The sequence below is a fragment of the Elaeis guineensis genome, chromosome 15 (assembly GCF_000442705.2).
Source record: "Elaeis guineensis isolate ETL-2024a chromosome 15, EG11, whole genome shotgun sequence".
Classification (NCBI taxonomy): domain Eukaryota; kingdom Viridiplantae; phylum Streptophyta; class Magnoliopsida; order Arecales; family Arecaceae; genus Elaeis; species Elaeis guineensis.
Genome location: NC_026007.2, coordinates 19,445,739 through 19,460,850, shown reverse-complemented (window position 1 = coordinate 19,460,850; position 15,112 = coordinate 19,445,739). Strand labels below are relative to the sequence as shown.

Here is a 15,112-nt window from a genome sequence, read left to right as displayed (position 1 = left end):
GTTTGGCTTTTCACATGTTCTTAGCTCGACCTTTCATTACTTGCTTTCTACATATTCATGGGAATTTACTTAGCTTCTTAAGGACTATTATCTTGGCAATCTTTTATAGCATGATTCTAAGGTACAAATTTTCAAAAAATTCTTTATCAAAGAATATAAACACTATTAATGTTATCACATAGTTCCCTACCAAGGTTATTTTTTCTTTCACTTGAAGTGAGACTTGACTCTTCTTTTATGTCCATTGTTACATTATTACTTCTTTAAGCAGTAATTGGAAGATTATTCTTGTATTAATAACATTTTATCAATGAATGTTATATATGAGTTCTGTTCTCTCTTTCTAATAGAAGTGTAATCTTTTTTACTATTTATTTTGTTGAATTCTAATCTTACTATATTAATTGTGAATTTGTTGATAGAGTATAACAATATTTTGTTCTCTTCGTTTAATGTTAATCTTTTTACATTGATCAAAGGAGATGTGATTTTTTATATATATTTTTTATAATCCTCTAAGGCAATACTTAATTTCTTCCTTTCTATATTTCAAGTCCTAAACTTTGCTTTTAAGGAATACTTGAAGTTTTTGAACTCTAAATACTATAAAGATGGCTATGGAAGTGCTTTGCTGGGAATTTAACATCATATGAGGCTGTTGAAGATTCCTCCCTTCTATTGGTCTATTATTTATATTTTATTTTTTTATGTTTATTTTAATTTCTATATATACTGATGTAATTATATATGTAAATAAGCTATCTTAAAATTTCATTGTACTATAATTTATTAATTTTTAATATTAGATCAGTTAATTAATTTTAATTATTATTCTATTTAATTTTAACAAAATATATAAATACATATATATATATATACATACATACATACATACATACATACATATATATATATATATATATATATATATATATGTGTGTGTGTGTGTGTGTGTGTGTGTATCATTTTTTTTGTTTTGGTCCCCGTGCATCGCACGGGTGTGCTACTAGTTATTTGTTAAGCTCATAGGTAATCCAGCTGATGATCGGGTCAACACGTGTACTCGGCCCTGACGACCGACTCCAGAGAGGGCCCATTGTTTGACGCTTCCGTGTTTAAAGTACACTACCTGGCGCCTTGAGGCCGACGATAGCTTCCAGAACCCGAGCGAGCGAGCGAGCGGAGAGGGTAGGAGAGGGAGAGGAGACGGAAGCAGAGCAGCTGCGGGGAACGAAGCTGTGGGAAAAGTATCGGGAGAATAGCAACTATGAACGCTCCGGATCGTTACGAACGCTTCGTTGTCCCCGAAGGCACCAAGAAGTAATGATCCCTTCCCTCTTCATCCCGCCATCTATCTTCCTTTCGTTTCTTGTTTCCTTCTCATTACACTTTCCTCTTTCCTTCTCCGTGGAAAAATAACGATATTCCATGCAATAAACGTTCGAGGGGTTAAAAAAAACAGGGTATCCTACGAGAGAGACACCAAGATTGTGAATGCCGCTTCCCTTACCGTCGAGAGAGAAGACCACACCATTGGGAATATCCTCAGAATGTATGTTCTCCAATTAATCTCTCTCTTTATCCCTTTTTTCCTAATAATTTTAGATTGTAACTATTTCATGATATATATATATATATATATATATATATATATATATATATATATATATATATATATATATATATATATATATATATTGGATATTTTTCTGTGTTGCAGGCAGCTGCATAGGGATCCGAATGTGCTTTTCGCCGGCTACAAGCTTCCGCACCCTCTGCAATACAAGATCATAGTCAGGGTGAGTGAGTCAGCATGAGTCTAGAGTTTAGTTGTTGTTGTTGTTGTTTTTAAAGGTTTTGGAGTGCTCTGATTTCTAGTGGGGATTTCATTAGATACACACCACGAGCCAGTCCTCGCCGACCCAGGCGTACACTCAGGTTGTAGATGATCTTGACAAGGAGCTCCTTCATTTGAAGAAAGCATTTGAGGTCTGATGTCTTCTTGAACTTTTTCTGAATAAATTATTACTCAAGATTTGGCAGGGTATTTTTATTTATTCTGCAAACATGGCTAGTCTGCTTTGGTATTTAGTTCTTTTTGACAAGTTGGAATTGAACATTCTTACAGTGGTGATCATATGCTGTTTCATTTAGTAATGTACGAGATGTTTACCTATTTAACTTATGAGTAGGGGGAATTTCTTCTTGGTCTCCTAAAGTTATCATGAGTGTTGGGGAATGATTAATTTTGGCTTTCTTGTCCCATCTGCTTACAAGGCATACTATTTCATATGGCTGAATCGCCAGTGGAATTTACTTAAATTTTGCACATGAGGAGGAACAATCTACTTCAACTAGGTTTCACTTATGTACTACTGTATTATTTGCTATATGAGCTTTGATCTTGGCCATGGTTGAAACCTGTAAGCAGGCATCCTAGAAAGATGGAGCTAAAATATATCAAGTGAAAGAGAAATAAATGTTACCATTTATCAAGGTGAAGTGCTTTGAGATCTAAGCATGGCTTTGATCTCAAAGGCAACTCATGAAGCTGACCTGACGAATTTATCCTTACACCAATTGGGCACCTCAGGTGCTTCATATGGTTGAATGATCCCCTATAAAAATTTTAACTAGGAAGAATAATCTTATCTGAGTCATTTGATTGGACTTTTGCAATTTAGTGAAAAGTATTCAAAAGGAATGGGTTTACTAGGTAGGTTTAACTTCCCAAATTTAATTTGTTCCCTAGAACTCAAGTTCCACTTAACTTAGTCCTATATATGGATGGAAGTACGTGGTTGTTCCAATAGCTGGAAAAGAATATTGTGCCGAAAGGAAACTCAGGAAGTCATAAAGGCTCTCGACACTGATTGAGCCTGCATGAGAATTACATTCAAAAGATTATAAAACTCAGGATATTTCCTTTGTTTGAATTATAACCATGAATCTTAGCATGGTCTAACTGAAGAAATTTTAGTTAGTTGCTTCATGTGTAGACAAAAAGGAGAAATTTTCTCTTTTTTCTGAACTATAATGAGAATGCTACCAGCTGGGTTTAAACTCAGGACCTCTCCCCAATGCCAGCTTTAAGAAAACAGATGCCAAGCAGTGGACCCAAGCCCGTTGGTTGACATAGGGAAGACCTTAAACATGATATGTAGATATTTTGATTGTCCAACATGACTGCCATTTACTTGGTTTGATGGTGTTTGTCATTTATGCACCGGCTAATAATTTTTATTTGAAGTGCTTTCCTGTTTAAAGATAACTTACCTATCTGAATATATTATATTGGTGAGCTAACTTTGAAGGTTGATTGCTTGTGTTCCTTGTTTGCCATGTGCAACAAAGGGTTTTCATTTTCCGTATTTGTCCTTTGTTTTTTTTGGTAAACCTACATAACGCCTCCAATCTTTTAATTATTAATTGGCCATATGGTTCCTGCTTTGCTGTTACCTCATAACAAAGGTGAGTTTTAATTAGGATTGCTTTCGGGTTCTTCCACTCTAAGTTCTCAGTCTTTTACCTTCCTCGCTGCCTCTTTGATGCTTTTGTTTGGGACTTCATTATAAAGTCCGTTTTGGCTTTGGTTACAAATGTCCAATCCATCTCATGTAGTTCTTTCACTCTTAATTCTATGTGGTTCTACCCCTAATCTTAATTTTATGTACAAATTGATAAAGTTAATTCCTGGCTTTATCAAACATTCTCCAAAGATCCTCATGCTATGATTTTCATGGATTATTTTGTTCACCACACAAGGTTCTGATCCTTCCTCGTTTGTTTTAAATAACCCACTTAATTATTCTACTTTAAACCTGTTTTAGGAGAAATTATTTGTTAGAACCGTTCTACCATGTGTACCTTGGACCATCCAATAATAAATCAACACATCATCCATTATTGGTAAAAGGTTCATTGTTATCCAAGCTTGGTTGAAGACTTTAAATGGAAAATGGTTTAGTATTAATCGTGGTTAACTAGCTGACATCTTTTGCTGGTTTGAATGAAAAAAGTTTACTTTTTGTTGGATGATGTGTTGACTTTTTTTTGGATGGTCCAAGGTACATGTGGTAAAACGGTTCTAACCAACAATATCTCTTGTTTCAGACCATAAATTTTTGGCCTGTAAATTCTTTTTCAGAACAAAAGCAATGTAGAAAAAAAAGCAAGTTTGGAGGGAATCTCAATCATTCCTCAAATTGAATTGCATTCTCAGCTTGACTGTATGCAAATTATAATCCATGTTGTGCTCTGTATTTTGGTTCAGCTAGTTCTGAACCACTGATCTTTAGATTCTTCCTTCCAGCATTTTAAAATAGTGCCATGCCTTTTCTGGCCCCATTAACCTATAAAATATTTTCTTGAATGTCAACATTCAAAAAAAAAAAAAATTTCCAGCACTCAGTGCATCTATAACAATTGCAAATTGGTAGGGACTTAAAGATGATACAGAGCAAATGACTATTGTCTATGGAGAACTTCCTGGTCATCTTCTTGGAGATTTTAGCATGGATTTTTCCATTGCTGATCACATAAGCTCTCTTGGCATGTCACAAATTCATAAAAACAACATGATGGTTCCTATTTGCTCTCTTTTATTTTAATTCCAAGACTTACCCAAATAATAAGATCGCCTTACTGTTTGGTGTTAATGGAAAAGATAATTTTGTATTTCTCATTTTCATCTTCATGAATACAACTCTTTAAATAGACTAAAAGGGAATAGCTACTATGGTAGCTTTACAATTGTATCCAAACACATATGGAAGCTATACAATTGTGTCTAATAATCAAATAAGTATGGTAAATTTGATCCTGAAATCTCTATAGTAATCACTACCATAATAGCCATGATATTTACGACCATAATAGATATGATATTCTGACCATAATAGCCATGATATTTTGATCTTGAAATCCTTGAGAATAGTCATGATATTTTGACCATAATAGTCATGATATTCTGATCTTGGAATCTTTGAGGTCATGCTTACTATAGTAGTCATGATCTTGACAATTCATTATGATATTCATCATGATTTTATATTTTATTCTTAACACTCTCCCTCAAGCTGGAGCATAAATATTAATCATGCCCAGCTTGTCACAAATGTAATCAATCCTAGTCCGGATAAGATTCTTTGTAAATAAATCGGCCAGTTGATTCTCTGAGTATATGTAACTGGTGGAAATGAGCTTTTACTGAATCTTTTCCCTCATAAAGTGACAATCAATTTCGATGTCCTTCATCCTCTCATGAAACATTGGATTTGAGGCAATATGCATAGCTGCCTAATTATCACACCACAGCTTCATAGGAGAAGAATCGATAAGACCAATCTCTTTTAGAAGATGTTGAATCCACATCAATTCACATGTTGTCTGTGTCATGGCTTGGTATTCTGATTCTGCACTTGATCGAGAGACTATATTTTGCTTCTTACTCTTTCAAGATATTAAATTTTCTCCCATAAATACACAGTATCCTGTTGTAGACTTTTTATTATTAGGCGAACCTGTCCAATCAGCATCAGTGAACCCCTCAATCTGTATACCACCATGATCTCCATACACAATATCCTTTTCTGGGGTTCCTTTTAAGTATCTCACTATACAGATTAAGGCATCCCAATATACAGTAGTAGGTGCTGTCATGAACTGACTTAATACACTCACAGAAAATGCAATATCTGATCGAGTGATTGTGAGGTAGTTGAGTTTTCCAACAAGTTTTCTGTATTTCTCTGGTTCAGTAAGCATCTCCCCTTCATTTACTACAAGTTTGACATTTGGATCTATAGGAGTTTTGCAAGACTTTGCTCCAAGTAGACCAGTATCTGTCAAAAGATCTAGAACATATTTTCTTTGAGAAAGAAATATACCTTTCTTTGAGTAAGCTAGTTCAATCCCAAGGAAGTATTTCAGTTGTCCTAAATCTTTTGTTTGAAAACTTGCCTGAAGAAACTTCTTTAGTGAAGAAATATCCTGTGCGTCGCTCCTTGTAATCACAATATCATCAACATATACAATCAATAAAATACAACCACTGTTAGTATGTTTGAAAAACATAGTATGATTACATAAACTCTTCTTCATGCTAAACTTTATCACCACATCACTGAATCTGCCAAACCAAGCTCTGGAAGACTGCTTCAACCCATATAATGATTTTTTTTAATTTGCACACCTTACCGTACTCCCTGTGAGCAACAAACCCAAAGGGTTGCTCCATATACACTTCTTCCTACAAATCACCATGAAGAAATACATTCTTGACATCTAACTGATACAAATGCCAACAATAAATAGTAGCTAAAGAAATAAATATGCGAATAAATGTCATCTTAGCCACAGGAGAGAAAGTATAAGTATAATCCACACCATAAGTTTGGGCATATCTTTTAGCTATTAAACGAGCTTTCAATCTATCAATAGAACCATCAGCCTTCATCTTCACCACATATACCCACTTACACCTTAATAGTATGCTTATTTGATGGGAGAGAAATTAGGTCCCAAGTGCCATTAGCCTCAAGAGCCGACATTTCTTCCTCCATAGCTGTCCTCTAGCCATTGTGTGACAATGCCTCATCTAATGTCTTAGGAATAGTCATAGAATCAAGAAAGGTAACAAAGGAGCGGGTTGACTGTGATAAATGGTTATAGAAAACAAAGGATGAAATAGGATATGTACAATTGCGTTTACCTTTTCTGAGAGCAATAGGTAGATCAAGATTAGAATTAGACAACGCGGAAGCCGGTAGGAATGGGATAGCCATTGGTGGATCTGCTGGTTTAGGACCTGCAACAACTGACTGGGAAGGTTTATCATGATGGGTGTACATGAGTAATGGGAGGACGAGGTGGATCAAATGAAGCTGTAGGAGTGAGATAATTGACTGTGTAGATCAGAAAATCTTCCATAGAATCCATCTCAGAAGTAGAAGGAGAGGGACTAGCAAAGAAAGGACTCGATTCAAAGAAGGTGACATCTCGAGACACAAGATATCGACCTAGCATAGGAGAATAACATCGGTACCCTTTTTGTGTACCGAAGTATCCAAGAAAGACACACTTTAGTGATCGAGGGTCCAACTTACTGACATGGGATCTCATATCCTGTATAAAACAAGTGCAGCCAAATGTCTTTGGAGTAATGAAAAACAATGACCGAGTGGGGAACAAAACTGTATAAGGTGCACGACCATTAAGAACAGAGGACGGCATACGGTTTGTAAGAAATGCAGTAGTATGAACCACACCTACCCAAAATATTTTAGGTATTCTCATTTGAAACATTAAGGCTCTAGCAACTTTCATAAGATGACGGTTCTTCCTCTCAGCTATTCTATTTTGTTGAGGGGTAACAACACATGATGTTTCATGGATAATGCCATTCTGTGTCATATAGGTGGTAAATTGATTAGAAAAATATTCTTTGGCATTATCGCATGAAGAATACGAACATTGTAATTATATTGAGTACGAACTTCGGAACAAAAAGCAGAAAAAGTATAAAATAACTTTGATCGGGATTTCATTATATATAACCAAGTACTTTTTGAATAATCATCAACAAAAGTTACAAATATCGAAAGCCAGGCTTGAAAGTAACAGGACATGGACCTCAGACATCAGAGTGAACAAGATCAAAAGAAGACAAGGCTCGTTTATTCACTCTTGGAGGATATGACATCCGATGGTGTTTAGTAAACTCACACGACTCACAAGGCAAATTAATTACTGAACTTGACTCAGGACACATTTTCTTCAAGATTTCTAAGGATGGATGACCAAGATGACAATGAAGTTGGAATGGAGAGATGTCAGACCTAACGGTAGATGCAATACTAGATGGGATAGTAGTAGTAACGTAATTCAGCAGATACAACCCATTTGACTCGCTTCCCTTACTAAGGATCTTCCGAGTCGATAGATCCTGAAACAAAAAGTAGCCAGGAAAAAATATAACACAACAATTTAAGACTTTAGTGATTTGGCTAACAGACATCAAGTTAAAAAGAAATTTAGGAAGATATAATACAGAAGACAAGGGTAGCGAAGAAGTAATGGATGTATCGATAATGGATGTATCTCCACTACCTAAAATTTTGGTAGTAGATCCATTTGCTAGTGTTACATTAAAGTATTCATCAGACAGTTTATAATGGGATAAGATACCTTGATCACCTGTCATGTGGTTGGTGGCACCTGAGTCAATGATCCAGTCTCGGGATGAGGATGAAAGGTAGGCGACGGGATTACCTGTCTTGACTAGAGTAGCTTTAGAGGAGGATGTTGACTGTCGAGACTGCTGAAATTGGGTGTACCTTGCAAACTCTTCATCAGACATGACTACGATGTGACCCTTTGGGTGATGAGTAGCTGAATCAATTAGATGTGATACAGTATGAGCAAATCTGGATGCCTGATACTGAGGCTGCATCTACTGTGCCTGTGGAGGTTTAGGATACTGAAGATGAAAATATCCCGATTCTCCACAGTTATAGCACACCCTCTGGCTCCCACGACCATCATATCCTCTACCTCCACATCCTCCTCTACCACCACGTCCTCCATCTCTCCCTCTATATCCACCACTACCATTATTCTGAGATACAAGGGTAGATCTACCAGACATGTCCTTAGTACCTAAGGTACTCTCCTGGGCAGCATTGAGTACAGTAGTGACAACATCGAACAAGGAATCCACATCTTTGTTGGCCAATAACTGTGATCGAATCACCTCGTACTCTGTATCCAATTCAGACAACCAACCAAATACAAATAGTCTCTCATGCTGCACCATCATAGCTATATCAGTGGAGATCGGCATTGCTGTATAAAAATCTTCAATGGCTCGTTTATACTCATAGTAATACTTTATGATACTTAGCCCATTCTGACTTGGCGACTCACCTCTTGAGCTAAACTATATAACCTTCTCATATTTCTAGTTCCAGAAAAATACTGATGCAATAACTCCCATAACTCTTTCACCGTAGTAATATGCTGCATTGAGAGAGCCATCTTTTTATCAATGCAATTGACAATCTGAAAAAATAGTCTCTTATCTTCAGTCAACCATAGTTTGGCTTTCTTTTTTCCCTCAGGACATAACTCAGTGAGGTATTCTTCCTTGCCAAGTCCTCCAACAATGACCTTGACAAAAAAATGCCATTCCACAAAATTGGATCCATCACCAGCTAGCATCATGTCAATTAATTTCTAATGTGAGGACACCACTTCAACACTCTTAGGACCCTCTCCTGATGCCATTACTCAAATATTTCACTGAACAATACCATAACAAACTACACCCTCACACCTCCACAACTCGCATCATGCTACCACAAATAATCTGGGATCAGCCCAATCATTCCTATTAGAGACTTTTAATCTATAAGTTATTATCACATAACCTACATCCTATCAAAACAAACTCCACAATCATTGCAAGAAATCTGCATTGAAAGGCACAAACCAGTAAACACATAAAGACACAAGTAGTAGGCTGTAAAAGGACTGATCTGGATGGCGGTATGGTAGATTTGCAGATCTGATTTTGGGATAGATCTGGTGGTCGGCAGGGGCTGAAAGGGTTCGGAGATGATGGGAGGCAGAAAGAAGATAGCGGCTGGATAAAGAAAGGGGGTGGTGGTTACTTGCTTTGGTTAGGATTTTGGCTCTGATACCATGTTAATGAAAAAGATAATTTTGTATTTCTCATTTTCATCTTCATGAATACAACTCTTTAAATAGACTAAAAGAGAAAGCTACTATGGTAGCTTTACAATTGTATCCAAACACATATGGAAGCTATACAATTGTGTCTAATAATCAAATAAGTATGGTAAATTTGATCATGGAATCTCTATAGTAATCACTACCATAATAGCCATGATATTTACGACCATAATAGCTATGATATTATGATCTTGGAATCCTTGAGAATAGTCATGATATTTTGACCATAATAGTCATGATATTCTGATCTTGGAATCTTTGAGGTCATGCTTACCATAGTAGTCATGATCTTGACAACTCATTATGATATTCACCATGATTCTATATTTTATTCTTAATATTTGGCATCCCTTGCAAGAAGCTAAATCAATTTTCCGAAATCCTTTTTGCTCCTCATTACATGATGCTTAATTATAATGGACAATATAAGTTCAAATTCATTTCCATTGTATTTCTGGTTTTGAGACAATATCTATTGATTAAAAGTAGTGGTTGCCTTCATAATCATGGAACCAATAAGCAAAGATCTAAGATATAATTTCTCTTTTCACCACTAGCTAGGGGTGAAAGTGGAGCTGATATCCTTCTGGATTTGTTCTTGTATTTAAATCTATCTAGATATGAAAACAACTTTAAGCATCTAACTAATATCTATATTCGAATCTGTATCCAATCTATATCCTTAAGAAAGTAGATGTGGATATAGATGGTAAAGGAAAAATTAGGACAGCATGCATGCTAGAATACTAAAAATTTTCATACAAGTAGTGGAAGCATATTTATTTAACATGCATCTTCTAGATCTTATCTTATAGGATCATCCCTATCATATTTTTAAGATCTATATGCAGTAAATAAAATTTTATTAAAGTAAAAACATAGAGATCTCATCTTCATCTTTGCACGGGTAGTTATTCACCACAATTGATGATCGTAGATATTTCTTCGGTTTCTTTTGAGCCACACAAGTGTCCGGTCTTTATAGGTATCCATGGAACAGATGTAGGAAAGCTCCTCTTTGTTTCTTCACCAAGAAACCAGCAAGTAACTTCAAGAAAGAAGGAAGAAGATGAGAGAACTTCTCTCAAATCGGCACCTCGAATCTTGGTGTGTAGAAGGAAGAAGATGCCTAACCTTTGGGTGTGGAAACATAAGGATGCCCAACCCTTTACGCATGGGCGTGAGGAAGAAAGGGAGAGTGGGGCATGGAGAGCTAGGAAGGCTAGGGTTTTTGGTTGCTTTCTTATGTCTTTAGAGATCACAGCTGAAGCTCCTTTTACAGGCCGAAAAGAGTCCTGCTTGGTTTAGGAATTTGATCAAATTAAATTCTTATCTCATAAGGAACCCAAAACCAACTCTTATTAGGACTCTTGGGTGCCTCCTAGCTGCCATAATTGGCGCTAAACCCTGATGGGGTGTGCGCCCTATCCTAGTCTCCAATTCCTTATCATAGTAGGTCAAGGGGGTGCCAACAGTTGGCGCCCTATGGATCCAATCCAATTGGGCTTAAGCTCAATTTCTTCCAACTTTATTTATGAGGAAAAACCAACTTTTGGCTGCCCATATTGCTTGCATTTGACATGGTCTAATCTCCATCTCATAGGGATTCAAGTCTAAAGAGGATTTTGGGTTGGTTTTTCTAAACCCAATAGGATTTCTCAAATCCAATCCTAATTGGAACCACATGAGTCTAATTGTACGATCCTAGATCAAATATTTTGTTGTGTGATCTCATAGGTTCAATTCTATCTGGTAGTAGGATATATTATGATCCCCATCAACAATATCATTGAAACTCCTTTCGATAGATTGAAATCCTTTCCAATTCAGTCAATTTGAAAATTTTTGATCATCAGAATAATTCTTAGTTGGTCCTACGATCCATTAGTGACACCTAGCAATATGTAGTGGCGATCCAGTAGAACTGAATAGATAAACCTCTAGGTGCAGTTGCCTATAGTTCGATTCTTTTATCGTGAGTCCCGATAAGATTAAGGTTATGGATAACTCGTCAATCTGATCTTGTCGTATATAATATTCAATCAATCTGAGTTCTTAGTGAATCCTCATGGAAACTCCTTTTCATCATTTGCCATGGTCATAGACTTTTGAACTCAGTTTCATGATCCTCATATGACTTTTCTTTAACTACTAAGATTGATAGATCCCATATAGGTGCACATCCGATTTCTACAATGAACCTACTGCAGTCAACATACACTTGAATTTTCTATATGACTAGGAGATCGAATTATGGTGTGTCAAACTACAGCAATCTCATTGTGAATAGCTGAGGCACCGCAGGTCGAAGAACTATTCATACTACTGCAGCATTGAGTATGTCACGACGAGAAGGTAGATATCAAGTGACTACTCGTGTTGGTTACTCTCGGCATCTTTGTTCTCTAGCAAGCACCTACACTCTCATTCGGTATCCCCACACTGTAAATTCGAGATTTATCTATCTATAAGGAAGTGATTTGTGAACCAATCTATCTGGATCGATCATCATTTTCATGATGATCCTACGGTCAGAAGTAGTTTATAAATTAACCATCAATGATACCTGTCTCAAATTTTTAATTTTTAAGAATGTATTATCATCTTGTTAATTCATTGAGCGATTCATAGATACATTACACAATATGAATGGATAAATAATTCGAATTTTATTTCATTAATAAGTCTAGATTATAAACTATGCCCTTAGAAAGATTACATGTGTCGGTCCGATTGGCTTCTAGGGCATACATCTAATAAATTTTTATTTGTACTAAAGTCAATTGGCCACATATCTAAGTCCCATCTTTTCAAGATGGACTTCAGTCTTTTCTTGGCTCAGCTGCTTTGTCAGTGGGTCAGCCACATTGTTAGTAGTGTTTGCTCATATCTCGATGTATTTTTTCTCAAGATAATCGTGGATTAGGTAGAATCATCGCTTGATGTGCTTGGACTTTTGATGAGATCTCGACTCCTTAGCAAGTGCTATGGTACCGTTATTTCGCAGTAGAGGAGAATGATCTCTGATGGCATCACATCCAGTTTCGCAACAAACTTTTTGAACCAGAATGCCTCCTTCGCAGCTTTCGATGCAGTGATGTACTCTGCTTCTGTGGTGGAGTCCGCTATGACAGGCTGCTTGGAATACTTCCAACTCACAGCACCACTGTTGCATAAGAATACACTGCCTGATGTCGACTTTCGAATATCAATATCAGACATAAAGTCTAAATCAATATATCCCTGCACCCTCAATTCTCCACCTTCAAAGATCAGGAACATATCTTTATTTCTTCTCAAGTACTTAAGGATACATTTCATAGATGTCCAGTGCTCTTCGTCTGGATTCGACTGATATCTGTTTGTGGCACTCATAGCATGGGCTATATTAGGTCGTGTACATAGCATGGCATACATAAGGCTCTCTATAGCCGATGCATGAGAGATCTTGCTCATGTGTTCTATCTTTTTCAGTGTGTTGAGGCACATTTTCTTGGAGAGATGAATTTCATGCCTAAAGGGCACAAATCTCCTCTTGGAGTTTTCCATACCGAACCTCTTTACCTCCTCTATATACATTTTTTATGAAAATCCTAGCATCCTCTTATATCTATCTCTATAGATCTTAATCTCCAAAATAAAGGATACTTCCCCAAGGTCCTTCATGGAGAATTCCTTAGACAATCATCATTTGACTGAAGTCAATATGAGAATATCATTCCCAATAAGGAGTATGTCATCCACATACAGTATAAGGAAAGTGACAGTACTCCCATTGATCTTTTTGAACAGACATGGTTCCTTCTCGTTCTTGATGAAATCAAATGATTTGATTACATTATTAAAACGAATATTCCAACTCTAAGATGTTTGCTTAAGTTCGTAAATAGACTTTTGCATTTTGCAGACTTTGTGATCATCATCACTGGAAGTGAAACCCAGAGGCTGCTTCATGTAGATATCTTTCTCAAGATATCCATTCAGAAAAATTATTTTCACATCCATCTATTATATTTCATAATCGTGATATGCTGCAATAGCAAGCAATATTTGAATGGATTTCATCATGACCACTGGCGAAAAGATATCCTGATAGTCAATGCCTTGCGTTGACTATAACTTTTTGCTATGAGCCTTATCTTAAAGGTCTCTATTTTTCCATCCGAACCTATTTTCCTCTTATAGATCTATGTACACCTAATAGGTACAATACCTTTTGGTGGATCCATTAAGGTCCAGACTTAGTTTTGCATTGAGTCAATCTCCGACTTCATTGCTTCTAATTATTTTTCGGAGTCGATATCTGATATCGCCTCATCATAGGTCTTGGGGTCATCAACATGTATCCCATTTTCTGTGAGAAATATTTTCTCTACATCCTTTGTAATAATACCTAAGTATCTATCAGGAGGATGGAAAATCTCATTAAATCTACGAGGTAGAGGAGATGCGTGTATTGGCTCGGTTGAATGGGTTCTTCAGGTTTTAAAGCTCGTTGTTCTTCAGAGACTCTCTCTTCGAGCTTAATATGTCTTCCTATGCCTCCATCTTGAATAAATTATTTTTTAAGAAAGATGGTATACCGGCTCACAATCACATTACGATCCTCTAAAATATAGAAATAATATCCTAAAGACTCCTTAGGATATCTGATAAAATGAGCCTTTAAAGACCTGGCTTCTAACTTGTCCGCTGGTTATCTTTTGATATAGGTCGGACAACCTTAAATTCTGAGATGACCCAGACTTGGTTTCTTACCATATCATATCTCATATGGTGTGATAGGAATGCTTTTAGAAGAAATCCTATTCAATACATAATTCGCTGTTAATAAACTGTCTCCAAAGAAATGTAGGAAGGTCAGTGAAGCTCATCATGGATCGAACCATATCTAATAGGGTTCGATTTTTTCATTCTGAAACTTCGTTGAGTTGAGGCATTTCAGATGGAGTCCATTGTGAGACTAAACCATATTTTTTGAGATAACTGAGAAATTTTTCACTAAGATATTCATCTCCTCGATCTGATCGAAGAATCTTAAGGAGTTTTTCAGTTTGCTTTTCTACTTCATTTCTAAATTCTTTGAATCTTTTAAAGGTTTTAGACTTATGTCTCATGAGATACACATATCCGTACCATGAGTAATCATCGGTAAAGGTGATGAAGTAGTGATAACCTTCTCTGACTGCCGCATGAAATGGGCCACACATGTCAGTGTGTACCAGGGTAAGTATTTTAGTGATCTTTTTTTTAGTCCCATAAAGGGTAGTTTGGTCATTTTTTCTTGAAGGTAGGACTCAGATTGGATAAGACCCAGAGGTCAATGAGCCTAAAAGCCCATCTTTCTCCAATTTGTTAA

General features: G+C 36.4%; 1 protein-coding gene across 2 annotated transcripts in view; it reads left to right on the top strand.

Moving 5' to 3' along the window:
• Window positions 1–1,167: 1,167 nt before the first annotated feature.
• The window catches only part of LOC105034621 (DNA-directed RNA polymerases II, IV and V subunit 11-like), a 46,753-nt gene continuing 32,808 nt past the window's right edge, over window positions 1,168–15,112 (top strand). For both annotated transcript variants that reach the window (XR_012137190.1, XM_073249426.1), the window contains exons 1-4: window positions 1,168–1,320; window positions 1,463–1,552; window positions 1,721–1,799; window positions 1,894–1,989. Coding sequence is in view for 1 of the 2 variants with exons in the window: in XM_073249426.1 (XP_073105527.1) it covers window positions 1,268–1,320; window positions 1,463–1,552; window positions 1,721–1,799; window positions 1,894–1,989 (318 nt within the window). In the remaining variant the exon portion in view is untranslated. The remainder of the gene's footprint in view (window positions 1,321–1,462; window positions 1,553–1,720; window positions 1,800–1,893; window positions 1,990–15,112) is intronic.